Here is a 25,483-nt window from a genome sequence, read left to right as displayed (position 1 = left end):
CCAAAGTAAATTATTTTATTTTTTTTCCTCAGAAGCTTTGCTTCAACAGCATATATTGGTCAATATTTAAGAGTTTAGGGGCTTGGAACAAAGAACTGTCAAAAATTATTAGACTTCTTACACAATTTATACAGACACGACAAATTATACGTGAATTGTTAACATGTTTTTGAAATTCAAAAGCACACAGTTAGCAATTCCCTCTAAATCACATGTTCCACAATTAATTTGAAAGCAATAAACTTAAAGACTACATAATGTTCAAAAAATTTATTCTCTCACATTGGGATAGTGGAAAAATGCACCAGAAAGTTGTCTTGAATAGATTCTGTTGATTAGTCCGTACTAGGAAAACAGAAGATCACTTGACATATTCTTCATTCTTTCAATGAGTTCAATCATTTCAAAATAGTGTCTTCATTTGCTGAAATGGGAAGTAAATTTCCTATTATATGCACAGACAATATCTATTTTTCCAATTTTGTTTTGAACGTTTGGGTTACATGTTATCTTCAAGGACAAATCATGGTATCACTCTCAGCATAATCTCCCTGGACTGAAGCAAGATAAGGATCCCCAACTCTCTAATGTCTGACTCTCTAAATTCAACCAATAGTCTCAAAATCTGGAAAGGATTCCTATATTGCCATTAGTATTTAACCTTTATCTACGCTAACACTATTTCTCCTACCCAACTTGGAGTCTTATTTTATGCAAAATCTTATTATGTAAGACCTAATCAAATGCCTATCGTACATTCAGATTTATGACATTCATTGTTTCTCCCATTAGTCACAACTGTGCTGGTTATGTTATGGAAATAGACTTTACTTATAGGAACAAAATGGAAACTATATTGTACCAGAGTGCTTTGCTAATAGTGCTTGTACAACATTAAGACACCAGAGTTTTTGACAAATGCAGACCAGCAGATGCATTACGAGAAGAATGTCAAGTACACTGATTAAGGAGAAGGACAGAATGCACCCTTTCCTTGAACTGAGGTGTAGGTAGCAGCACTTGTGTATAAAGGAACAACTATGTTGCCTGTTTTTTTTTGGAGGCTATCATCAGTGCTTCTGTGGCAATGGTCTCCCCTTGCTGCAAGTAAAATAATTGTGCTTACGATTGATACACTCTAAGTTATTTGTTGTTTGTTATGGGAATTAGTGAAAAGGTGCTTGACAATGTTCATAAAACAAAAAAAAACTTTCATAAAATCGTTATCCCTGTGTTCTTTTACCACTAATTTTAATGGATTCCACAATTTTCCTAACAACTAATGTCATGCTATCAAGTTTGATACTCTGCATTTTCATTTTTTTTTTAAGCAGCAGTATTATAGTTGCTACCTTATAAATCACTGAAACTATTATTAAGGGATTGGACACGCTAGAGGCAGGAAACATGTTCCCGATGTTGGGGCAGTCCAGAACCAGAGGCCACAGTTTAAGAATAAGGGGTAGGCCATTTAGAACGGAGTTCAGGAAAAACTATTTCACCCAGAGAGTTGTGGATCTATGGAATGCTCTGCCTCAGAAGGCAGTGGAGACCAATTCTCTAGATGCTTTCAAGAGCTCTTAAAGATAGCGGAGTCAAGGGATATGGGGAGAAAGCAGGAACGGGGTACTGATTGTGGATGAACAGCCATGATCACATTGAATGGTGGTGCTGGCACGAAGGGCCAAATGGCCTACTCCTGCACCTACTGTCTATTGTCATTCTAAATCAAAGTAATTTGGACAACAGTAGCAATGAATCCATTTTCTTACTGTCCAATCATTTTAGAATTCAAGACTGTGGCCCACCTACTCTAAAGATTGAATCCCTAATTTTTCCTGTGCTATTTAGACCAGTTGCAGATCTATGCAGAAATGGCAAACGGAGTTTGACCCAGATACTTCGATAGGGCAAATACAAGGAGACGGTACACTGTTATGGACAAGATCCCCAACAGTGTTGTGTATATTTACAAAATACAATTAAGTTGGTCAGTAAAACTATTGAAAATCTTTTCTTTGTACTTCTGTCAGTTAAATAAAGGTTCACGTGAATTAACATATCACAGATTTTTGTTTTTATTGCATTTTGGAAAATATCCCAACTTTTCTGGAAATGGGGTTTGTAAAACTCTGGTTAGGTCACATCTGGAGTATTGCATACAGTTCTTTAGGTACATTCTCTGCACTTTGGTAGATATACAGCAATTGCGTACATCTACAACAATATATTTGCTTGAATATCATCTTAAAGGATTGATCTAAATATAGGTTGCAAGTTTCAGATATGAAGCAATTGAGGTGTTTAAAATGAAACAAAAACTTTGATAGGTCCATGGAAATAGTATTGTTTGGTACCCAAATACAGAACACAGCTTTAAAAATTAGAGTTGAAATATAAGTGGCTTTACACTTGTGTACTGGAAATAACATTATAAGCAAGAAACATTTTCCCCCATAGAGAATATTGGCAATTTTGAAGTTATTGCCAATATACCCTGTGGATCAACTGAAATGTTTAAGGTCGAGATTGATGGACTTTTGTTAGGTAATACGATGCATGGCTATTGCACAACTCAGAATGGGAAACTTTATGATATTTCTGTGTTTCAAAATTTCTAGCATAAATTATACAAGTTCCTAGACACATACAACTCTTCCTTTCAAACATACAAGAAACTGGTGAGTGAGTGGGGCATTAGCTGCTTAAGCTATCTTTATGACTCATCAAGATCCTGGCTGATCTCCTACCTCAATTACATTTTCCAGCAGTACACCCATATCCCTTGAATCCCTGATCTGTTTTGAATTAATTCATTGATGAGGTTTCCATTGCTCCTTGGAGCATAGAATTCAAAAATGTGCGACACTAGGTATTTAAAATTTCTCATCTCAGACCTAGAAGCCCTTCCCCAGGTGAAACATTCTCAATGCATCTAGCTTGCAATGCACTGCAAGATTTTGAATTTCAATGAAACCTTAACTACTCAAATACCATTGCAATGAATTAAGTCAACTTTTTAAAATACCTTCTGCTAGTTGTTTTGCAATACGTTCAAGTTCTTCTCTCTTCTTTTTTTCTTCTGCCTCTATTCTTCTCTCCTCTTCTGCAACAGGCTTCAAATAATCTTCAACATAAAATAAGCAGTAAATTAAACATAGACATAATTTTATAATAATCTTTGTATTTTAATGTTTTAGTTCTTATAATTTCAGTTGTTCCTTCAAATGCAGTTATTGCCTTGTTTACACTGAGACTAATCTTGGGCCATCAGCTCAGGAATGATCAAAAGTGCAGAGTAATTTGTTCCAACTCCGATAATTTGTTCACTGACAATCCTGATGGGCCAGTATCTGAGTCACCAAGTAACGTTTGCCATACTGTCTTCCCACTCGAATGGGCAGACATGTGTAATTCATTTCAAGCCAAATACAGTGAAACTCTCAAACTGCTGTTTAATGATTTGGAAACCCCAATGGTTCAACATTTGGTCATTAGGTAATGTTTACTGTGCTGCCTTTTGACTTGTCAGGGCTAGTTCCCCTGCTGTCCTTATGCTGACCGGTGTCACTGGAAAATCTTATACTGGTATATCTTTTTTAAAAAAGTCAATTTCAAAGAGTGTTGAAGTATTGGTAGAAACAGCATCCAATTGTCTGAAAAATCTACAATTCTGGCACCACATCCTGAATATGACAGATTACTGCAGTTTTACATGCTGGATAAAAAGGTCCAAAATCTTACCATATCGCTTTTTGCCATAAAAGATACCAACCAGCAATGCTGAGTACCTAGCCATCTGCAAAAGAAAACAGTACAAGTTAGTAACATTTTCATTGTGAAAGGTCTCAACCCAAAACATCAGCTGTTTACTCATTTCCATAGATGCTGCCTGACCTGTAGAGCATGTGAAAGAGTGTGCGTGTTGCATTGCTTGGAATTTCCAGTTTTACAGACTTGCGTTTCACATTATCATCTGTACTGATGACCAGAAAGAGTGATGCCACCTCACTACAGTTAGGCCTATTTCTTCACCACACAGCTGAAAGAGTTTTGATTGAAAACCTTCTGGAAATACAATTAGGTGGCAAGAGTGAATGTATACTTAATTGAAGATTTAATCTTAGAAGGCAAATTGGTGGACTTAATCAATGAGATTAATTAAATTAGCAGTAAAAAGGCTTAGAAGATGCTTCTGCATCCAACACATCATTCTCCATAACTTCCACCATCTTGAACGGGATGCTACCACCAAACACGATTTTACTTTCCCACCCCACCCTCACCCTCTGCTTTCCACAGAGATCGCTCCCTCTGTGATTCCCTTGTCCAGTCATCCCTCCCAGCACCACACCCTTTCTCACCTCCATTCGAGGCCCCAAACAGTATTTCCAGGTGAGGCATAACTTCACCTGCAAATCTGTTTGGGTCATCTATTGTATCTGGTGCTCCTGATGCAGCCTCTACATTGGTGAGACTCAAAGTAAACTGAAGAACCGTTTTGTCCAACACCTCTGCCAAAAACGGAATTCCCCAGTGGCGCACCATTTTAATTGCAGTCCCATTTCCCCACTTGTAGATCCATCAGTTCAGATTGGCAACATCTCCTCCACAATCTCCATAAGCACAGGTGTACCACAGGGCTGTGTGCTTAGCTCACTACTCTACTCATTTTATACCTATGACTATGTGGCTAAGCACAGCTCCAATGCCATATTCAAGTTTGTTGATGACACCACTGTCATGGGACAAATCAAAGGTGTGATGATTGAGCATATAGGAGAAAGACTGAAAATCTGGCTGAGTGGTGTCATAACAACATCTTACTCAATGTCAGCAAGACCAAGGAACTGATTACACACTTCAGGAGAGGGAAACCAGAGTCCATGAGCCAGTCCTCATTGGAGGATCAGAGGTGGAGAAGGTTAGCAACTTTAAATTCCTGAGTGTACTATTTCACAAAACCTGTCATGGACCAAGCACGCAACTGCAATTGGAAAAGAAAGCACAGCAGGACCTCTACTTCCTTAGAAACTTGCAGAGATTTGCCATGGCGTCTAAAAAAAAATCTGACGATCTGCTATAGATCCATGGTGGAGAGTATATTGACTGGATGCATTGTAGCCTGGTATGGAAACACCAATGCCCTTGAATTGAAAATCCTACAAAAAGTAGTGGATCCTGCCCATTACAACACAGAAAGCCCCACCCCAGTAACCACTGAGCACATCTACATGGAAGACTGTTGTAGGAAAGCAGCATCCATCATTAGAGATTCCCACCACCTAGGTTATGCTCTCTTCTCGCTGCTGCCATCAGGTAGAAAGTACAAAAGACTCAGGACTCACACCACCAGGTTAAAGAACAGTTATTACCCCTTAATCAACAGACTCTTGAATAAAAGGGAATAACTACATGCAACTTCACTTGCTCCATCATTGAAATATCCCACAACCAATTGCCTCACTTTCAAGGACTTTACCTCATTATTCCAGGCTTTTGCTATTTATTTATATTTGCATTTGCAGTTTGTCATCATTCTGTACTGGTTGATCTTTCATCGATTTGCTGAGTATGCCCACAAGAAAATGAATCTCATGACACTATATGGTGACATATATGTACTTTGATAATAAATTTACTTTGAACTTTGACATGCCAATCCGTAGTCTCCTCTCCTGCCATGATGAAGCCACTCTCAGGGTAGAGTAGTAATACTTCATATTCCGTCTAAGTAACCTCTAACCTAATGGCACAAACATCAATTTCTTTTTCCAGTATTTTTTCCTCCTTCCCTCTCCTTCTGTTCCCCACTCTGGCCTCATCTCTTTTCACCTACCTATCACTTCTATCACCTCCTTCTTCCCTTTCTTCATTCTCCTCTCCTATCGGATTCCTTCTTTGCCAGCCCTTTACATTTTCCACTCATCACCTCCCAGCTTCTTACTTCATCTCCCTCTCCCCCCCCACACTCCTGGCTTTACCTCTCACCTTCTTGCTTGCCTTCCTCCTCCCCCCACCTCCACACATTCTCATTGTAGCAAATTACCCCGTCCTTTCCAATTCTGATGAAGGGTCTCGCCCCAAAAGTTGACTTATTTTCATAGTTGTTGCCTGACCTGCTGAGTTCCTCCAGCAATTTGTGTGTTGCTATAGAAGGGCCAAACATTGAATTCAAATTAATCAGCTTTTAAAAGAAATTCCAAAGACCCCCTCTTCCTAAACCACCTTCCCCAACCTTCACTCTCGCTACTCACCATCTTCTCCCACTTACCCTCGTTTTCTACTCCTCCTACACCCTCCTGTGCCCCTCACCCTCCTCTCCGCTGACCTCCCTCCTGCACCCTCCTCTCCACCGACCTCCCTCCTGCACCCTTTACCCTCCTTTCTTCTGCATTTCCGCCTGTAACCCTCACTCTCTTCTCCCCTGTATTCCTTTGACCCAGCATCCCACCTCATCCTCCCTCTTGTTACTTATCGCCCCCCAAATATCTCCGTGTCCCGGTCACAAGGTCCATGTTTGACCTTAGCTCAGGCTCCACTAGGCCCAACGTGCAGGGAGAGGCGACGCACCATCCCACTGAACCCATAGCGGTGGGACGAGAGGATACATCGGTGTCCCTAGGCGCCGCCACCTACCTTGATTAAGGGCGACACCTGCACCGGGGGAACCATGACGGCCGTCAGTAACCGAAGTCAATGTCCGCCGAAGGATAGAAGGTTCGGCCGCGCGCCTTACGTCATCACGCAGCGGGTGCGGAGATTTGACGCACATACGTAATAGTGTCGTGCGTGAAGTCTGGCTTTGAGACGTGCAACGTCATGAAGTTGACAAGATGGAGGTCCCCAATGGTGGGAATTGTATTTCGGCAAAGTTTCCCTGGATGTTTATGAAGTAGGATGCGAGGGGGAATGTGAAATTAAAACGTAAAAGATTGAACAGATTGGACAGCGTTCTTAAAAGTGAAACAGAGTAAACGTGAGGTGAGAAGCCCATCGAGCCCTGTCCACTCTAATCATTAAATCAATCAACTAACCCTCCGTTTTCCATCCCTGCCCCATATCTCTGTGTCTTTAATGATCTTCCACAGTCGTCCACGGTATAGACACAAATAAATTGCTCTTTCTGGCAATCTCAAAAGGCCTAGCCCTTATTTTGAAATTCCAACCACTAGTTTTAGAGTCTTCATCCAGGACAAATGGTCTCTCTGTATCTTCTTTGTTGATTGCTGTAAGATGTTGTAAGTTTCAATGAAGTCAAAGTCGAGTTTACTGCCATATTCATAAGATCAACACAATCGTACCCTCAGTTCTATTCAACAAGCTCCAACCCTGGACCTCTGTGCTTCCCTCTGCAGCTGGATCCTTGACTTCTTCACTGGGAGACCACAGTCTATGTGGATCAGAAATACCATCTCCTCACTGACAATCAACACTGGCTCACCTCAGGGACATTCTTAGCCCAAAGCTCTAGTCTCTGTACACTCATGACTGTGGTGAGGCATAGCACAAACAGCATATAAATTTGCTGACGACACAGTTTGTTGGCAGAATTTCAGACAGCCGAGGAGGAGTACGGAAGCCAAATAGGTCAGCTGGTTGTGTGGTATTGCCACAACAACCTTGTACTCAATGTCATTAAGACCAGGGAATTGATTGTAAACTTCATGAAGGGAAAATTGAGGGAACACATGCTAGTCCTCATTGAGGGATCAGCAGAGGAAAGGGTGAGCAGTTTCAAGTTCCTGAGTGTTAACATCTCTGAAGATCTATCCTGGGGCCAACATATTGATGAAACAATGACACTGATTTCTACGGATGTACTGTAGGAGCATTATAATTGGTTGCATCACCAGCTGGTATGGAGGGACCACTGCACAGGATTGGAGAAAGCTCCATAAAGTTGTAAACTCAGCTAGCTCCATCATGGGCACTAGCCTCCTCAGCAATGAGGGCATCTTCAAAAGGTGATGCCTCAGAAAGGCAGCATCCATCGTTAAGGACCCCACCACCCAGGACATGTTGTCTTCTTATTGCTACCATCAAGTAGAAGGTAGAGGAGCCTGAGTACACAAGCTCAATGTCTCAGGAACAGCTCCGTTCCCTCCGCCATCAGATTTCTGAAGGACAGTGAACCCATGAGCACTACCTCACTATTTTTTCCTCTCTTTTCACTACTTACTTATTTTTCTTATATATATAATTATTGAATGTTACCATTTTTAAAAATTATTATGTATTGATTCTGATTCTGATTTTCAAGTACACATGAATTTGTAGTAGCATCATATGCACATAGTAAAAAAATAAATGTAACTTCCACTAGAAAGGACACAATTATAACAAATAGAAACACCATTTAGATTTATAGAACAATACAGCACAGATACAGGCTCTTATTAATCTGTTTTACTTGTTAGACCTCATGCATTAAAATCAATGCAGTTTAAGTGAGTATTCCTTTCTCTATCTTCACTGTGCCCCAGCTATCCTGTTTACTACACTTGCTCTTGCTTGCTGCTGCTTTATTCCATGTCTTGCTTCTGCTCAGTATCCCACCCATCCTGCCAAACCAGTTTAAACCCTCCTGTGTAGCATGAGCAAATTTTCTTGCAAGATATTGGTCACTCCCTGGTTCAAATGCACCTTGTCTCTTGTTCTTGAAAAAAGATGCCAATGGTCCAAGAACCTGAATCTCTGCTCCTTGCACCAGCTCTGACTTATCCTTCTAATTCCAACCTCGCTAGCATGTGGCACTGGGAGTAATCCAGAAATCACTACCTTTGAGGTTCTGATGTTAAACTTACTAACTAATTCTCTATACATTCTGCAGGACCTCATGTCTTGTTCTCCCTATATCGTTTGTACCAACAAGAACAAAATCTGAATCTGAATTAACTCTGGTGTTCTCTCCTGCTTAAGAATTTTCTGCACCCACACAGAGATATTCTTGACCCCAGCATTGGGGAGGCAACACATCATCCTGGCATCTCTTCTGTGGCCACAGAATTTCCTGGCTGCACCAATCACTATCAAGTCTCCTATCACTAATGTCCTGTCTGATTGCACCCTTTCCCTCTTAGCCTCACAGCCAGTCACAGTGCCAGAGATCTGACTGCTGCTGATAGCCTCCAGAGATACTGTTAACGAGGGGAATTGTTACAGGGGAACCCTACACTAATTGTATTCCCCTGGTGGTCATCCATCTACAGTACCTCAAGCCTGCAGCTTGAGTGTGACACATACATAAAGACACAATCAATTACCCTTGCAATTGCATCTATGTTCTTTAAGTGCAATATCCTTTGAATATAAAGTGATCAAAGTGAGCACTTGTTGAGCACTAGTGATTAGGGTTGTGTTGTGCTGCTTTGTCAAGAAGCGAATTGTTGAAGGAAAGTAGGTGTTCTTCAACCTGGTGGTGTGGGACTTCAGGCCTTTGTACCTCCTGACTGTTGGCAGTTCAAGAAGATGGCATGGCCCTAATGGCGGGGATCTTTGATGATGGATGTTACCTTAAAGGATGGCAGTGTGGAGATATGTCACTACCAAAGGAGGTATAAGGCGCTCTTTCCTTTTGTTAACCTACAGGTCACCATTGGGCAAGGGATAGCACCTGCTTAGCCCCCCGATCAGGAGGCCATGGAGCAGCTTGTGTATATCACGAGTGCTGGTTTTGTGACCATTGATTACAGGCAGACAATCTCTGAAAAGTATTGATAAATGCTGGGGTATTCTGTCTTGTAAAGACACTGCCCAGAAGAAGGCAATGGCAAAACACTTCTGTAGAAAACTTTACCAGGAACAATCATGGCCATAAAACCATGATTACCTACATCATACGACACGGCACATAATGATGATGATGATGACCTTCTTGAAGCAGCTCCTCCTGTAGATACTATTAATAGTTCAAAGGTTCATTTATTATCAAAGTACACAACTCTGAAATTCTTCTCTCTGGGTAGCCATGAAACCAAGAAAGAAAGAAAAAACAAGCAGCACAATCAACAACCCCAACTACCCCCCCCAGGAAAAAAAATTGAAAAAAGGGAACAGGCATATCAATCTCCAAATCCCTCCTCCCACACAAAAAAACAAACAAAAATGGAAAATGCAGAGGGACAGATTAGGAGAACGGGCAAGAAAGAGACAAATGAAATACAATGTTGGAAAATGCATGTTCATGTACTTCTGTATTAGAAATAAATGTGCAAACTATTTTCTAAATGGGGAGAAAATCCAGCCATCTGAGGCGCAAAATGACTTGGGAGCCCTTGTGCAGAACACCCTAAATGTTAACTTACAGGTAGAGTCAATGGTGAAGAAGGCAAATGCAAAAGTGACAAATGAAATACAATGTTGGAAAACGCATGTTCATGTACTTCTGTATTAAAAATAAATGTGCAGACTATTTCCTAAATGGGGAGAAAATCCAAAAATCTGAGGCGCAAAATGACTTGGGAGCCCTTGTGCAGAACACCCTAAAGGTTAACTTACAGGTAGAGTCAATGGTGAAGAAGGCAAATGCAATGTTATCATTCATTTCAGAAGGTCTAGAATACAAGAGCAGGGATGTGATGCTGAGATTTTATAAGCACTGATGAGGGCTCACCTTGAGTATTGTGGACAGTTTTGGGCTTCTCATCTAAGAAAAGATGTGCTGTCATTCGAGAGGGTTCAGAGGAGGTTCCCAAGGATGATTCCGAAAATGAAAATGTTGTCATACGAGGAACGTTTGATAGCTCTAGGTCTGTACTTGCTGGAATTTAGAAGGATGAGGGGGGGATCTCATTGAAGCCTTTCGAATGTTGAAAGGCCTATACAAAGAGGATGTGGAAAAGATGTTTCCCATGAAGAGGGAGCCTACGATAACGGGGCAAACTCAGGATAGAGGGGCGTCCATTTAAAACAAAGATACAGAAAAATTTCTTTATCCAGAGGGTGGTGAATTTGTGGAATTTGTTACCACAGGCAGCTGTGGAGGCCAGATCGTCAGGGCATTTAAGGCAGAGCTTGATAGGTTCTTGATTGGACATGGGATCAAATGTTATGGGGACAAGGCCAGGGAGTGGGGCTGAGGAGGAGAAAAAGGATCAACCATGATTGAATGGTGGAGCAGACTTGATGGGCCAAATGGCCTAATTCTGCTCCTATATCTTACAGTTTTATGGCACATTGACCCCCTAAATCCCTCCTCTGGGACAAAAAAAAGCAAACAAAATGAGCAGGCATATCGACCCCCAAAATCCCCCTCCCTGCAGAAAAAAAATGAGAAAGATTGGACTTTCTCCATTTTCCTTTGGCTCAGTTACCACGTAAATCTGATTGTTCAAACGTGGGAACTTTTCTTGTTACATAAAAACTTTTTTACTTAAGTATAAATTCAAGATGTCATTTCCAGTACACAAATGTAAAGGAGAATGAAATAATTGTTTAACCATTTAGAAATATTTCTGTTGTTGAGAAGATAGCTAATTTACTGAATCTTAAGCATTAATAAACTTTATGCAAGGTAGATGATTCAATAAGCTAGGTTGAATAACTTGTTAATCCTTTGCTGAAATTGTTGGCATGAAGCATTATAGAGAAAAAAGCATTAGATTTTTGTTGTATGTGTAACACTCGCTTCGCCTAGTGGCTTAATATAAGGGGTGATAACCCCCTGCCTGGCCAAACTTAAGAAATCTCATTTGGGTAGATGCTGCGCGATGTGTCCCCTGTTACAAATCAGTACCACAAAATAGCAAACAGTACACAATATGCGATTAAACGATTAAGCTTTATAACTCATACTTTGACTATATGGTGGGTAGAGAAACAACATATAGAAGAAAAAGGGCCCAAATCTTATTAAACGGTCTGTGCACAAAGTTGGAGCTCTACTCATAGGCCAATCGGTCCCCATTGACCTCCTTCGGTTGTTGCTATCCTTCCCCTCTGAGTCTATCCCGTCTGGCGGTCCACCAAATCTCTCCATTCGTGTCTTCTCTCTTCATCTCTCTCTCTCCCTCTCTGGCAAAAGCCCACAAAATCAACTGCTTCCAGAACCACAAGACAGGGCAACAAAATCCTGATTGGCTAACATGCATCCACAGTCTAGTTATCTCCAGCCATAACCCAAACATGGCTGCTACAGAGCAACCGTTACTTCAGCAGTGAACATTACAAAAAAAAGCCATTACATTAGCAGTGAAACCTTACACAGAGTGGAACTCTCCCCCCATCAAATTTAGTCATGTCCTCATGACGTTGAGATAACACTTCTTGCAAAACACAAAGCTCAATCCAGGTGCAAAAGGCAGTGACATAGCTCCCCAAAGCAGTAGAGATCACACCCTGTTCCCCAGATACCACATAGGCCAACCTGTCCAGTGGTCTCTTAATTCTCTGAGACCTCTGTACCTCCTCACCTAACTCTTCAGGCTCAGACGCTATTGAGGATACTTTGGGTCCACTTGGCGAGTCCTCCTCCGATCTATCACTCATGTCCCTCTGCAACTCAGAGCCCTCTGTCCCGTGTCCAGGCCCCACTTCCTCTCCTTCAGGGTCCTGCTGGAACCCAGGCTGCACACAGATAACCCCTCAATTCACCTGACTCAGTGGGAGAAGGGCCAGGAGCCTCTTCCTCAATCAATGGGGAGTTAGCGAAAGGCAGCATGTACCACACATCCAAATCATCCTCCTCCGAATCAGTATCCCTCTCATGGGCGGGGCCCGGCTCAGCCTTTCCTGCTGTGGGCCCTGCAATCACCCCGCGTTTTTGCAGAGTCCTCTTATTAGGTGTAGGCTCCAAGTCGGGCTCCAGGTCTACCTGCACCTGTTGTCCCAGGGATAACAGGTGGTTCCAATGGAGAATCTTGACAGGCCCATTCCTCTCTGGTTTCACCCAGAAAACTGGTAGGTTTGGCACCTGACTCTCTACCTCATAGGGTGTGGCCGCTCAGCGGTCAGCCAACTTGTGCTTTCCAGGTAGACCCAAGTTCCTTATGAGGACTTGGTCTCCCGGCAGGAGTTGGGAGAACCTCATTTTCTGATCATACCTCCTCTTATTTCCTCGATTCTGCTTGGCGGCTACGACCCCAGCCAATTCATAAGCCCTTTTCAGCTCTCTCCTCATATCAGACACATAATTCCGATAAGGCTTCAGTGGTAAGTCACCCTCATCAGACCCAAAACAAAGGTGAATGGGCAACCTTGCCTCGTGCCCAAACATCAAATAATATGGCGAGTATCCAGCTGCTTCATTTCGTTTACAGATGTAACAGTGAACCAGATGCCCAATATGTTGACTCCACCCGCTCTTCTTGCTGATCTCCAGGGTCCCGAGCATGTCTAGCAAGGCCCAATTAAACCTCTCAGGCTGGCGATCGGCCTGCGGGCGATAGGGCGTGGTCCTTGACTTCTCAACTCCAAGCATGCCCAGTAACTAATAGATGAGTCTGCTCTCAAAGTCCCTTCCCTGGTCACTATGTATCCTCCTGGGAAGGCCATAATAAACAAAATACTTCTCCCATAACACTTTGGCCACCGTAGTCGCCCTCTGGTCCTTGGTTGGAAATGCCTGAGCATATCTGGTGTCATGGTCTGTGATGACTAAGAAGTTCGCTGTGTTGCTGGCATCAGGTTCTATGGACAGGAAATCCATACACACCAGATCCAGGGGTCCTGCACTCTTCAAGTGGGACAAGGGAGCTGCCCGCATAGACAGCATTTTCCGCCGTATGCAGCGAATGCATGACTTGCAATATTCTTCGACCTCTGACTTCGTTCAGGGCCAGTAAAACCGGTCTCTGAGCAATCCATAGGTCTTTTCCACTCCCAAATGTCCAGAATCATCAAGAAGTGACTTCAACACAATCCTCCAATACCTCTCGGGCAGAACCAGCTGGCAACACCGAGATCAGTCTTGGCGTGACGTGACCTGATATAAAATCTGGTTCTTCAACTCCAACTGAGGCCATTCTTTCAGTAACGGAGGCATCATAGCGTGTTTCGTCTTCTCTGCCCGAGCCACATCTCCCTTTTCAACCACAGACCAAATAGTGCCAATAACCAGATCATCTCGCTGAGCAGCTGCCACTTCCCCAGAACTCAGTTCCGGCAGCTGTTTTGTCTTCAGAGTAGTCAGGTTACAGTAAACTTAGAGTATGGTGTCATCAGAAACCCCCAATTGATCCACTGCTCGATCCTGCTTTTCCTTTTCCTCTGCCTTCATGGTGATGGCAAACTGATACATGGCCTTCACCCCAGGGGCAGGAACACTCTGCCACTCATCGTCTCTGTCCAGTCCCTCATGCACCCATCGGCACAAAGCATCTGTATCAATGTTCCGGCTCCCTGGCCGGTACTTCAGGCTGAAATCATAGGTAGACAATGCTGCCACACACTTCCCCAAAAGCAGCTCCAAACACTGGGTGCATGGACAATGTTCCCAAAAAGCTCTCACCCACCTTCTCCTTGCAGGCCCCCATGAGCCTCCTCACAAGAGGGGTGTTGGTCCCCACCAGAATTGAAACGCCGCCCTTCTCAACAGGGTCCAGACAAACCAGCACTACCGTATCAAGAACCTGAGACACTCCCACATTGGCCTCTGAGAACTCCAGTTTCACTGACAAATAACCATTGTACAGATAATCACCAGCACTGAGACCCCAGATCTCTAGTGCACTGAATGGTGTCAAGGGTAAATGCTTCAGATACTGGTTGTAAAACGAACGGTACAGTAACGTGACCTGCGACCCAGTGTCGTATGGCTTTAGTGTAAATACCCTCTAACTGTAGTGACACACTGGATCATGGTCCCACTAAGCCTTCAGAAACACGGTCTTTTGCTTTCGGGAGTTCCTTGGTACATTACAAGGAAAGTGTTCCCCCAGAGACACGAGGCCATTCCCTCATGAGGTCCCCTCTAAGTTTTCCCAATGACTCTCGCTGCTGAGGTACCCGGGGACTCACTCTCCTTCTGGCGTGACACCTGCTGCCAGCAGCCCTCCGCATTGTTCGTCCCCTTGGGGAATCCGTACCCCCCTCCCCCTTCAGCTCCATCTTGGGGGTGGGGTCACACCCACTGATAACAGCCGACGCATCTCCATTCTCAACTCTGCTGCAATCTCCTCTACCGCTTCCCAGGGTAGGCTATCTGTGGTCACTTTACTGCAGGGGACTACTACAGAGGACTGTACCCTGCTGACCGAGTCCTCCCGTGCCTCCCACGTTCTCCTCTTCCCATAACTCTCTGATCAGCTCAAAAAAAGATGGAGGGGTCTCGTCTTATGAGACTGTCGGAGACCCCAGGCAATCCGGTTCTGGGACTGGGCACCCCTGTTTATCTGGTCCATTCTTAACTGATCCACCTCAGCTGCCTGAATGACCCCTCTGCGCTCAAGCAATTTAGCTGCCCCTCTAGCTGAAAAATAAAAGGAGAAAGCTTCTCCCCCTTCTCTTGACGCATGTTTTGAAACCCCACCATGAGCTCCATTGGGCTTCCAGTCAGACCAAAAGCATTGTCCAGTGCTTGCAGACAATTAACAGCTGTCGCTATCGGATAATTTAACCTGACAGTTCTGACATCAACAGCCTGCCCATTCAAACTTTCAATCAATCTCTGTCGCTTTTCATCACCTGAGCCCTGCCACTCATCTAACAACTGAGAGGTCCATTCCACCCACATCTCATACTCCTCCTCCCCTTTAGGGGTGGGCATTATTTCAGAGAATAGCTGGGACTTTGTTTCTGATTTTTCCGTTTATTCGCCAGAGAAGTAAGAGCAGATACTACCTCAGAATTCTCACTCTTCACCGGGGGACGTGGACTAATTAGACATTCCAAATCCGACCACTCTTTCCCCTCACTCCTCAGAAATGATACCTTGTCTTTGAAATCTCCTGTCCCAGCTACCTCAGCGCTGGTCTGTATTAAAACAAGAGCAGTGCCCGCCTTTTTATCAAACCTCCACTCACAATCGCAATTTTAACAGTACTTAACAGTGGAATTAACAATTTATCTGGAGTACAAATATCTGCCGCACTGGTTCATTGTTCAGGTAATCACACAGCATCCAACAGAATCAATCCCAAATGTAGCCCCCACAATTGTAACTCTTGCTTTGCTTAGTGGCTTAATATAGGGGGTGATAACCCCCTGCCTGGCCAAACTTAAGAAATCTCATTTGGGTGGATGCTGCGCAATGTGTCCCCTGTTACAAATCAGTACCCCAAAATAACAAACAGTACACAATATGCGATTAAACGATTAAGCTTTATAACTCTTACTTTGACTATATGGTTAGTAGAGAAACAACATACCTGTATGAAAGAAAAAGGACCCAAATCTTATTAAACACTCTGTGCACAAAGTTGGAGCTCATTCATAGGCTGATTGGTCCCCATTGACCTCCAATCGTCGCTGCCCTTCGGACCCTCGCTCCGAGTCCAACCCATCCAATGGTCTACCAAATCTCTCCATTCGCGTCTTCTCTCTTCATCTCTCTCTCTCTCCCTCTCTGGCAAAAGTCCATGAAATCAAGTGCTTCCAGAATCACAAGACAAGGCAACAAAATCCTGATTGGATAACATGCATCTACATTCCTGTTATCTCCAGCCCTAACCCAAACATTGCTGCTACAGAGAAACCGTTACTTCAGCAGTCAACATTATTAAACAAAAACCCATTACATTAGCAGTGAAACCTTACAGTGCATTACATATGTTTTTAAATTCAAAGGATTGTAACTAAATATGGATGATAAGTTGCAATCAACTGTGCTGGGAACTCATGGTGGGCTCAACTGTCCATGTAAATATAACTTCTTCATTCCTTTGTATAATGATATTCTCTCTGGGATGTGACCAAGCCATCAGGTTCTTCTTTTAGATTTTGCTGTTGCATTCACAATCATTTCTTGTGTCTAGCCAGCTTATAAATATTTTCTAATAAAGTTAGTTTAATGAAAAGAATCTTCTGCATAACATGGGATGCCTTTGAATATTTTATATGATCTCTAAGTGGATTGTTAAATGTTATATTAATGAACATTTCTTTATCAAGTCTTTTATAGTTCATCTCATTCTATTCTGTTTCAGTATAACACTATTTGCAACAAGCTAGAAGGCCTCACTATAAGAAAGTGGTTATGTTCACTTCATCCTGTCATCCACTTTACCAATTTAAAGCTATCTTAACTTTGAAAATTAGTGGTAGTAGACTTAGTTGATAGGATTTTAATGTGTTATTTGAGAAAGAAATCATCATGTTTCTGCAATGCATACTGAAGTCGCCAAAGGACCTGCAAATCAAAATTGAACCCATGCTGAAAAATCAAAGCGGATGTTTTATAAAAGTGACCTTTCTGCTACTTCTCATTGTTTTTAATATGGTTTCTTCTGTGGACACTTTTCCTGTTGCACACAACAAATCCATTAAAATAAAGATTGTCAAACTCCCAATATGCAGAGAAAAGAATAAATAGTTCAAACAATAAAAGTAAGCAAATAACATTCAGAACAGAAGTTTACGAAAGTGAGTCCACAACCAGGAAGCCAGTCTTCACTGCACCAGATCCAGGAGCCTATTAGTTACAGGCCACAGCCTTAGTTTAGCGCAGAGAAGAGTAAACCTCATGGAGCAGTGAGCTGAACATCAGCCTGCCCCTTGCCTTCGGCCCTGACACCCTGACCTTTTCAAACTGGCCCGGCACTTAAATCGGCCAAGCCTCAGGTCAATCCCTATTCTCGGACATGGGCCTAGGCCCACAGCCTTGATTCTGCCTCACCTCCAAGTCCACTCCAGCTATAGCCAAACATTGGCTAATTCCCACACTTGAGCCCAGACCCCCTTGTCATGCCACATCCATCCTGCATCTTCGAGACTTCAGTTCACATTGCAAAAATGCCAGATTGTACACACGGTTCAAACAATCAAATCCAAAAGGAAAGTTACAGGCAGTGATTGTATCCAAGAAAAAGTGTGACTAATACAGTAACTTGTAGTTTTGTTTGTTTTCTTTGCTACCAGCAAGTCATCACTACATGTACCTCCAGTTTCAAAGCAACTTCTGTCCAACTGTTATTAGACTCCTGATCTCCCAGTCTACCTCATAGTGGCCCCTGCAATTTATGTGTTTACCTGCACTGCACTTTCTCTGTAGCTCAACACTATATTCTGTATTGTTTTCTTGTTACTATCTGGATGGCATGATGCGTAAACAAAAAAGTTCACTGCATGTCAGTACATGTGACCACAGTAAACCAATACCAATGCTGATGAGGCAGAATATTTCATGGCTAAATGAATTCAGTGTTGCATCTGTAAGTCATTTATGATAAAATTATAGGTGTATTTTCCTAGTCTATTAGCATAACTTGAAGATGGCTAAGCTTCAACAGATGATTATGGTTAAAAGAAATCACCCTGCTCTTCTTGGGCACTGGAATAATTATTGCTCTTTTGAAGCAGGTGGGAACTTGTGATTGTAGAAATGAGAAATTGAAAATGTTTTTGAACACTTCTGTTTAATTATTTTCTGTTTCATTATAATGGGAACAGCCTGGTTTATTTACTAAATGCTGGTGGAACACAGCAGGCCAGGCAGCATCTACAAAGAGAAGCACTGTCGACGTTTCGGGCCGAGAACCTTCGGCAGGACTAACTGAAAGGAGAGATACTAAGAGATTTGAAAGTAGTGGGGCTTCATGTGAAGTGCGCAGCTCAGGTCAACAATAAACTGCACAGTAACAGTAAACAGCTCGCTCGCTGTCCTATTGACGAGACCTCGGTGGTGGTAGTATCCTCTGTTACTCTTATAGCAGTCCTGGTCCTGATGGACCTGTACGTTCTTCATGATGGTTGTGGATCAAAGAGATTGCGGGATTGGTGGTGGGATCCTCAACAATGTTTTGGGCACTTCATATATAGCGCTCCGGGTAAATGTCACAAGGCGGGGGGGGGGGGGGGCTGGTGATCGTCTTGGCAGTTTTAACAATCCTCTGTGGGGTCTTTCTGTCCGATGCTTTGCAGCTTCCGTACCACATTAAGATACAGCCGGCCAAGACACAGATGCTGCCTGCCCCGCTATCAAGAAGAGTTCAGTTTCTATTTCTGTTTTATTAACGTTGTCTATCTAGCAAGTATTGGGCAAAAATGAATTACTTCCTTAACTCTAAGTTCCACCCAAGCAGTGTCTGAACATTACTCTTTTTCCGCTCCACCTTTGGTAACAGTTTTTAACTGACGTTACTCACTCCCAGAAAGACCCATTTTACCCTCCAACAGGATCCTGAAAACCAGCATTTCGCAAGTGCAGTGATTGGATCGACTGGGGTGCATTTCTGTCAGTTTAAGCTCATAAAGGATCTTAACTTGAGTTGATAATAGGGCTCAGTAAATGCAGACTGCTGTTACCTTAGTAAGAATCCTTTATAAACCGTTTTGAATACAGTGTCACGTCTGTACTGCCCTGTGCTCGTTTGATAGCAATTACGTGAACCTAGTTCTGACAAATTTACCCAAGTGAAAGGGATCAGTTGGAGAATCTTACAAACTGCACCAACTTTTTGCTTTAGACCTGCTGTTTCATGAGAAGTGTTGAACTAACTTGGAATAAACACGCTTAAACTTCAACTGGGAATCCAGAGGTTTTCTGAAAAGCCTTTCTTTCGGCAATTGGATTTCTTGCTATCTCTTCTTGACGGAGTCAATTAAACTTCAAAATTCCTCCCCGAAAGTTCAGAATGGATCTGCATCAGGTGCTGATGCTTTAACCGCTCAGTCTCCGGGGACCCATTTGCTGTCGAGCCGAACTTTTCCTTGTAAGGAGTAGTTTGTGCGGGTTGTCGGCTGCCTTAGGGACTTGAGTCGGCTCCAGTTGTAGCGTCCGGCACCAGGACAGTTCTCTATATAAATCACAACCCTCGCTGCCCTACCACGGGCGAGCATGGTGAGTGTGTGTGTGAAGTTCGGGCGCTGCGTGTTCGCCTAATCCAGCTCATTCTTGTGATATTTCTCACTTACTTTCTTTGCCCCGCAGGCGAGCAGGAAAACCAAAAAGAAGGAAGGCGGCGCCAAGCGAGCCCAGAGGGCTTCCTCAAACGTCTTCTCCAGTTTTGAGCAGACCCAGATCCAGGAATTCAAGGAAGTGAGTGTGTGTGCCACTCTGGAATGCCAGAAACGTCCACTTATAAAACGACTTTCCGTTTTCCCCTAGAAGCACTCTAGCCCAAGAAATAGATGAAGCGGGAGGAACCTGCAGCCAATACAGCATTTGGGAAAGAGTGGAGAGAGGCTGATAGGCTGATAGACGGGATGTGGGAGGAGAGAGGGAGGACTGACAACACGGCATGAATGGGAAAAAAGATTACTCGGATTGCTCTGGGAGCAGCATGGGTCCAATGGGCAAGATTATCGTCTTTTCTATTTTGAGGGCATATGAGAAGGATTAGAATATGACATATGACTTTTAAATTTAATAATTTGCTAGAACACTTTTTGATATCCGAGGCGATCTAAATCTGATTCCCTTTTTCGATTAGGGACACTAACGTTGAATGGAAGGTATGGATGAATCTAAATTATTAAACAACGTCCCAGAACAAAATTTAAAAGAAAGCGATTTCCCTTTCCTCATTCTCAGTTTGGCTTCTGCTGTTCAATATATTTCTTGTGACGTTTTTGACTTTGTAGATATTTACCATTTAACAAATGCATGAAACCAGAAACAGATGTCTAGTAACGTATGCAATGAATTACATAAATTAACATATTTTACAGATGAATTAAATTGTTAGTGTATTGCTCTTTGTTCAATTGCACTACCAGAAGCAAAGGTACATGAGAAATGACAAGGAGACGTTCGTTATAATCCAGTGATCTTCTATTGTATCTGGCAGATTGTCATGTTCAACTGGATTATTTTGACGCTTTTCCGCTCTTTAGGCTTTCACTTTGATTGATCAGAACAGAGATGGCTTCATTGACAAGGAGGATCTGAAAGACACTTATGCATCCTTAGGTAAATTTTATTTACAAATCTTATACCGCCTTAGTATACTGATGCGAGGCCCCATGTGCCACCCAGGCACTAAGGTTTCAGACGACGACGATACTGATGCAGGTCGCAGAAACACATCATTATGAAATTGGTCTGTCCTTATAAAAACTATTAATAGCTTGAGACATTCTCGTTGATACTAAAATATTCTGTAAATGTTTGGATATCACATTTCATCCTCTGGGATGTCTCAGTGGTATCAGGTGGATTGACCAGCTGACAATCAGTCAAACAGCTTGTCTCTGTCTTCAGCTGTTCTTTTCCCATAAGCCAGTATCAAACGAATACTGAAGAAAGCCACCACTTGTGTCTGTTTCATTTTGAAGTTTACTGCAACCTGTGAATTACTTTCTGAACTCTCAGTAATACAAGAAATAGAACTAGCAAACAATCAGCTGGAGCAGCAGCATTTGTGGTGTAAAGGAAATGTTAAGACTTTGGATTGAAAGCCTGCATACGGACTGGGACTACAAAGGGGAGATGCCCAGCATGAGGTGATGAGAGGAGTGGAGAGATAGAGAAATGAGGACCCGTTGTACCACTCCCCACTCTTCCTATACGGGCTATTTTCCTTCTCCATTCTCAATATTGACACAGCAATTCAATCTGAAATCATGTCAATTCCTTTTCCACCGGAGATACTGTTCAGGCCACTGAGTTCTACCAGGTGATTGCTGATCCAGATTCCAGCATCTGCTGTTTCTTGTGCTCCAATTTCTTTGACTGTCCATAGCTTAGTGTACTACAATACACTTCAATTTTATTGAATAATAATGTAACACTTAATTGTACTAATAGAATACAGTATATATTGTATCCAGCCATTAATGAATAATATGAAATACAAATGTATTTTGTTATTATTACTACTAGTTTGAAGAATGTTTTAAAAATGTGTAGAAGAGTTTGCATAAAGTCAGATTCCGTAGGTCAGGTCATTCATCACTTAGGGAATCTCTGATAATATGGAGAGATGCCACTAAAAGGAAAGACAAACTGTTAAAAGGTGTGTAGGTATTAATCAGACAAACTCATGACATGGTCTCAAGAAAATAAATGAAAACCAGAAAATAAGCTAAACTAGACATAGCTGGAAATGCTCCCAATAAAATACCAAGATCCTTACAGCTAAATTGGCTTCTAAGGAATTTGTAAAGAATTTAGAATGGTTGGGATGGCTGTCTATTCCCTGAGAACAATTGTAATGCGGAATGCAGGATCATTAACATGTGAAATGTTAAAATGAGCAACATAGCTACCTTCAAGGGAAAGCAGGATCTACATCCAGAGTGAAAGGGATGGAGGATATGCTAGGGATTTAGGAGGATAAAAGAATACTCATAGCACAGTTTTGACAAGAGCTCATGAGGTGGGGAGTCACAGAGACTGAGAACAGAATTGTTTGTTTCTCTGTCATAAATTCCATGTAATCAAATTCCATGTAATCAGGTACAATTCCATGTCATCAAATGTTTGATAAACAGCCATGCACATTGGATGATGAGAGTAGCTGATAAAAAGTATCAACCCATTAATTTTTTGTTCTATTTTCAGGCAAACTCAATGTAAAAGATGACGAACTAGAATCCATGCTGCAAGAGGCCACTGGTCCAATTAACTTCACCATGTTTTTAAATCTATTTGGAGCAAAGTTACATGGTATAACAATACTACTTCTCTCTTTTCATTTCTTGCTCCCTAACTTTATTCTCATGTATTCTTTTCATTGATTTTTTTTTATATATACGCAGGCACTGATCCAGAAGAAGCGTTGCTAAATGCATTCAGATTATTTGATCCAGAAGGCAAAGGACACATCAACAAAGACGAGTACTTGTTTCTTTTACTTTCCTGATTTTTGTTTGTTTTTATTTTGCATTTTCTGTAGCATCCTTATTGACAAGTTTCTCATGTTTTTTCCCACCTTCAGAATAAGACGCATATTGATGACACAAGCTGACAAATTCACAGCTGAGGAGGTTTGCATAAACACTTAATCATTTACTCTTCTTTGACCAATGCAATTGCCAATTAGGAAAGGAAGTATATTTATGTTCAGTTATACTGAGGTCTTAAACCAGTAGTGTAATAGGTGTAACAAGAAAACCTCTGCACATTGTAGCTTCAAAATGGAATAAATTCTATATTTGATTTTCCAAAGATTAACTAGCATTTATACAAAACAGAAGTAAATAAAAGGTGGTGTATTTTTTCATAAATATATGTAAAGGTAATATAATCAGGATATGAGGTGTAGATGAAAATAATCCCTTATTAATAACAATTTGTATTCATACGGTGTCTATGCACTAAATAAGTTGTTGAGTTGATTACAACAGATATCATCATTTCCCTTTTATATTTACATTTGATGAGATTGTTAGCATATATTTTATTTATACATCTTGCAAACTTGCAGCAGTTAATATTTTAATAGCAACGTAATATGTCTCCCTCCCTTTCTTCTGTCTGTGCATGTGCTGTAGGCTGACCAAATGTTTCGGTCCTCTCCTATTGACTCAGCGGGCAATCTGGATTATAAATCACTCTGCTACATCATCACGCATGGTGAAGAAAAGGAAGACTAAATGAAAAATAAAACACACTTACTCAAAGTCCTCAGAATTTTGTATTTATCATGTTGCATCAACTGTGAATAAAACCACATTGTAAATAAGTGATTCTTGTAGTTTTTGTTGCTCCCCAATCCCATGACCTAACTTCAGGTACAATTTACTTTCCTATTTGTGCTATATATGTACATGCTAATCCTGATAATTCAAAAGCATTTTTGAGATGTATGTCACTGGTAGCTCAGTTGGTGGCATTCATGCTTTCTGACTTATAACTGTGGGTTCAGGTTCTGCTTCAGAGATTAGAGCATAAAATCAAGACTGTCATTCCAATGCAGAACAGCCTAGAGAGAGGTGTTTCCTTTCAGCTAAGTTAGTAAATCAAGCCCCTTTGGATGTAGAGGAATAATTCTTGTTCTATTTTGAAGAGCACCAGGGGAATTATTCCTGGACTCCTGGCTCTGAGATATTGCTCTGAATAAACAGTACTGTTTAGAAGTGGATGACCCAAGGCTGTGAAAGGCTCTATTTAAATGCAAGGGACTTTTTTGTGGGGGGGGGGGGGGTAGAGTTAAGAAAATGTGATTTAAAAATTGGAAATTGCTTGAGAAACAGAGTCAACTTCCAAATTGTACAGGAGGTCACAGTCAACAAATTCTGTAACTTCTAACCCCTAGGTGCAGTTTTCATAGTCATAGGTTGTGAATCAATAAAATGCAAAATGATGAGCATTTTTTGGTTTCTTCAGCCCCAAATTGAAAGTAAAATGTTCTGGACATCCCTTCCATCAATATAATCTTGTAGTCAAAAACTGCTGCTGCTTGACTATTATCTATCAACCTCTGGTGACTGCTCTGGTGCTCTCAGCTGATCACAAGCAATGGAGCACGAGGACCAGAGAAATAAATGATGTGACCGTGCATTACTGCACACAGGGTAAAACCAGCTAAAGGCACTTCTTTTTTTTCTCTCTTTTCAAATCTTTTTTATTATCAATCCAAAATTTAACAAGAGTACATCAAAGTAAACATCACTTACAATGCCTCAAAGAAAAAAAAAGATTTATATTATAAGATTGAAAACTTCTTTGTGACAAAAAGAAAAAAAGAAGAAAACCCTACTAAAGGAAGAGAAAGTGAAAAAAAAACCCATTGGGTGTTCAACCCCGGAGCCATGTGTCATACAAAAAGCTTCTAAAGATAAACATCAAACCACCAGCAAAAAAATACACAAAAATTTACAATTAGATCGTGAAGGAAATCTATCAACTAACTCAAATGATAATAGGAAGCAAATGAACCCCATCTTTTCTCAAAATCAAACATAGGTTCAAAAGTTCGACTTCTAACTTTCTCCAAACTAAGACAAAGCATCACTTGAGAGAACCACTGTGACAAAGTGGGAGCCAATGTATCCTTCCACTTCAACAGAATGGCCCTCCTAGCTATCAATGTGACAAATGCAATAACGTGTTGGTCAGACAAAGAAATACCATGGATATTTTGAGGAATTATTCCAAAAAGCATAGTTAATTTGTTAGGTTGTAAATTAATTTTTAGTGCTTTAGAAATTGTAGAAAAAACTGACTTCCAGAACTGTTCCAATATATCCTGCAACATCTGGATCGCCCTGGGACCTATGCTCGGATGCTGTTTGTGGATTTCAGTTCGGCGTTTAACACCATCGTCCCTCATACACTCTGCTCCAAATTGTCTCACCTTACTGTGCCACCTGACCTTTGCGATTGGATTTACAGCTTCCTGACCAACAGAAGTCAGCAGGTAAGGATGGGACAGGTCACCTCGGATATTCGAATCACCAACACCGGCGCCCCCCAGGGGTGTGTCCTCTCTCCACTGCTGTT

The 25,483-nt window shown here is 41.8% G+C and overlaps 2 protein-coding genes across 3 annotated transcripts; one reads left to right on the top strand and one right to left on the bottom strand.

Moving 5' to 3' along the window:
- On the bottom strand, positions 1-6,791 carry LOC140726338 (ATP synthase subunit e, mitochondrial-like). Its single transcript, XM_073042599.1, has 4 exons — positions 6,640-6,791; positions 3,745-3,799; positions 3,029-3,127; positions 1-424 (listed from the first exon to the last, which is right to left on the bottom strand). The coding sequence occupies exons 1-4, from the start codon at positions 6,673-6,675 to the stop codon at positions 399-401; spliced, it is 216 nt and encodes a 71-aa protein (XP_072898700.1). The 5' UTR covers positions 6,676-6,791; the 3' UTR covers positions 1-398.
- Positions 6,792-7,472: 681 nt separating this feature from the next.
- Positions 7,473-23,723, top strand: LOC140726337 (myosin light chain 5-like). 2 transcript variants are annotated; one of them, XM_073042596.1, is made up of 7 exons: positions 7,473-7,496; positions 20,027-20,134; positions 20,932-21,007; positions 22,601-22,705; positions 22,798-22,876; positions 22,977-23,025; positions 23,533-23,723. In XM_073042596.1, the coding sequence occupies exons 1-7, from the start codon at positions 7,488-7,490 to the stop codon at positions 23,632-23,634; spliced, it is 528 nt and encodes a 175-aa protein (XP_072898697.1). In that variant the 5' UTR covers positions 7,473-7,487; the 3' UTR covers positions 23,635-23,723. The 2 variants fall into 2 exon arrangements, with proteins under 2 accessions (XP_072898697.1, XP_072898698.1); XM_073042597.1 differs by lacking the exon at positions 7,473-7,496 and adding an exon at positions 19,916-19,936.
- Positions 23,724-25,483: the final 1,760 nt, after the last annotated feature.

Source organism: Hemitrygon akajei, chromosome 4 (assembly GCF_048418815.1).
Source record: "Hemitrygon akajei chromosome 4, sHemAka1.3, whole genome shotgun sequence".
In the NCBI taxonomy this organism is placed as follows: Eukaryota; Metazoa; Chordata; class Chondrichthyes; order Myliobatiformes; family Dasyatidae; genus Hemitrygon; species Hemitrygon akajei.
This window is presented reverse-complemented; position numbering and strand designations above follow the sequence as displayed.

Coding starts and splice junctions, on each gene's coding strand:
- LOC140726338 (XM_073042599.1), bottom strand. CDS start 6,675: ATGGTTCCCCCGGTGCAGGTGTCGCCCTTAATCAAG. Junction 3,128..3,744: donor TTATGGCAAAAAGCGATATG/GTAAGATTTTGG, acceptor TTTATGTTGAAG/ATTATTTGAAGCCTGTTGCA. Junction 425..3,028: donor TGCAAAACAACTAGCAGAAG/GTATTTTAAAAA, acceptor TTCCCATTTCAG/CAAATGAAGACACTATTTTG.
- LOC140726337 (XM_073042596.1), top strand. Junction 20,135..20,931: donor AGATCCAGGAATTCAAGGAA/GTGAGTGTGTGT, acceptor TCCGCTCTTTAG/GCTTTCACTTTGATTGATCA. Junction 21,008..22,600: donor AGACACTTATGCATCCTTAG/GTAAATTTTATT, acceptor TTCTATTTTCAG/GCAAACTCAATGTAAAAGAT.